Here is a 1,136-nt window from a genome sequence, read left to right on the forward strand (position 1 = left end):
CTCGCCGCCTCCTGCGGGTGCCCGCCCTCGAGCCGGGTCCGTGCAGGGACCGACCCCCGCTCCGACGGCGCCTTTCCATCCCGCCCGGCAGCGAAGCGGCCCAGCAGCCAGGTGACTCCTTCCCCGGGGAGCCCGGCCCTCGGGTGGGCCCCGCGCCTGCCCCCGTCTCCTGCAGCCCCCCGCCCGCTCCAGCCCTGGGCTGTGTCGGGGCATTTGCTCGGGGCAGCCAGGCTGAGGAGAGGGAAAGGGGGAGGGAAAGGCCCGAGGGAGAAAAGAAACAAACCCCTCCCGGGCGGGGTACAGACTCCTGGCTTTGCACCTGCCCTGTCCAACTGTGCCAGGGGGTAGCTCGTGCCAGCAGTGCTGCCCTATCTCCTGCTTGCAGGAGGCTGGTGTGCAGCTGCCCACGCGGCCCTTGCTGCTGGCTCCCGTAAGGTGCTGGCAGGGCAGGGGATGTGGCTTCACTGGAAGTTTGCTCCTGTCCTTGTTGTGGCCCAGTCAGCCTGCGGAGATGTGCAGCCGCCTCCCCTTGCTGCTGTCCCCTGATCCCGGGCAGGTGGTGCCAGCTATCCAGGGCCTACTGGGTGACCTCCAGCTGGACAAAGAAGGCACGCTTGAGGCTTTCCTGGGAGATGCCAAGTGCGAGGAGTACTTGTGGGCTCTCTGCAAGCTTCTGGCTGTTCCTGATGTCAGGTGAGTGAGGTCTGAGGGGCTAGCATGCCTCTAGCACAGCCCCGTGGATGCGCAGTTATCCCATGCATACTGTGTGATGGAGATAGCTGTGCCCTAATTTGCATTTACCTTATCCCTGTGACTTACTTGGGCTGTTCACTAAGCCAGTTCCATGGCTAGCCAGGCTCCCCTGGGGTGGGCACAATGGGTGATGGGCAGCCAAAAGCTCCCTGAACAGGGTGGATTAATGAAAGCTATGGAGCAGTCCTGGTCCCTGCGCAGTGGGCAGCCAGGCCCCATGGAGACCCAATCTGAAGCCTCTGGGAATCAGTAGCAAGTCTCCAGTGGGCTTTGGATCAGGCTGTCAATGAGGTATAGCTTGGGATTGGGCCCTACTTTGCTGCCTCCCAACCACCTGATGGGTGTCCTATGGAGATAGCAAACACCAGGGCTAAAGGCTCCCA

The 1,136-nt window shown here is 62.8% G+C and overlaps 1 protein-coding gene across 6 annotated transcripts in view; it reads left to right on the plus strand.

The window, feature by feature from the left end:
* The first annotated feature begins 352 nt into the window (after positions 1–352).
* LOC109292841 overlaps positions 353–1,136 on the plus strand; it is a 23,837-nt gene continuing 23,053 nt past the window's right edge. For all 6 annotated transcript variants that reach the window (XM_019510446.1, XM_019510447.1, XM_019510448.1 and 3 more), the window contains exon 1: positions 353–693. In XM_019510446.1, the coding sequence (XP_019365991.1) occupies positions 512–693 (182 nt within the window). In that variant the 5' untranslated portion in view covers positions 353–511. The remainder of the gene's footprint in view (positions 694–1,136) is intronic.

Source organism: Gavialis gangeticus, unplaced genomic scaffold (genome assembly GCF_001723915.1).
Source record: "Gavialis gangeticus isolate Ggan-Ray unplaced genomic scaffold, GavGan_comp1, whole genome shotgun sequence".
Taxonomy (NCBI): domain Eukaryota; kingdom Metazoa; phylum Chordata; order Crocodylia; family Gavialidae; genus Gavialis; species Gavialis gangeticus.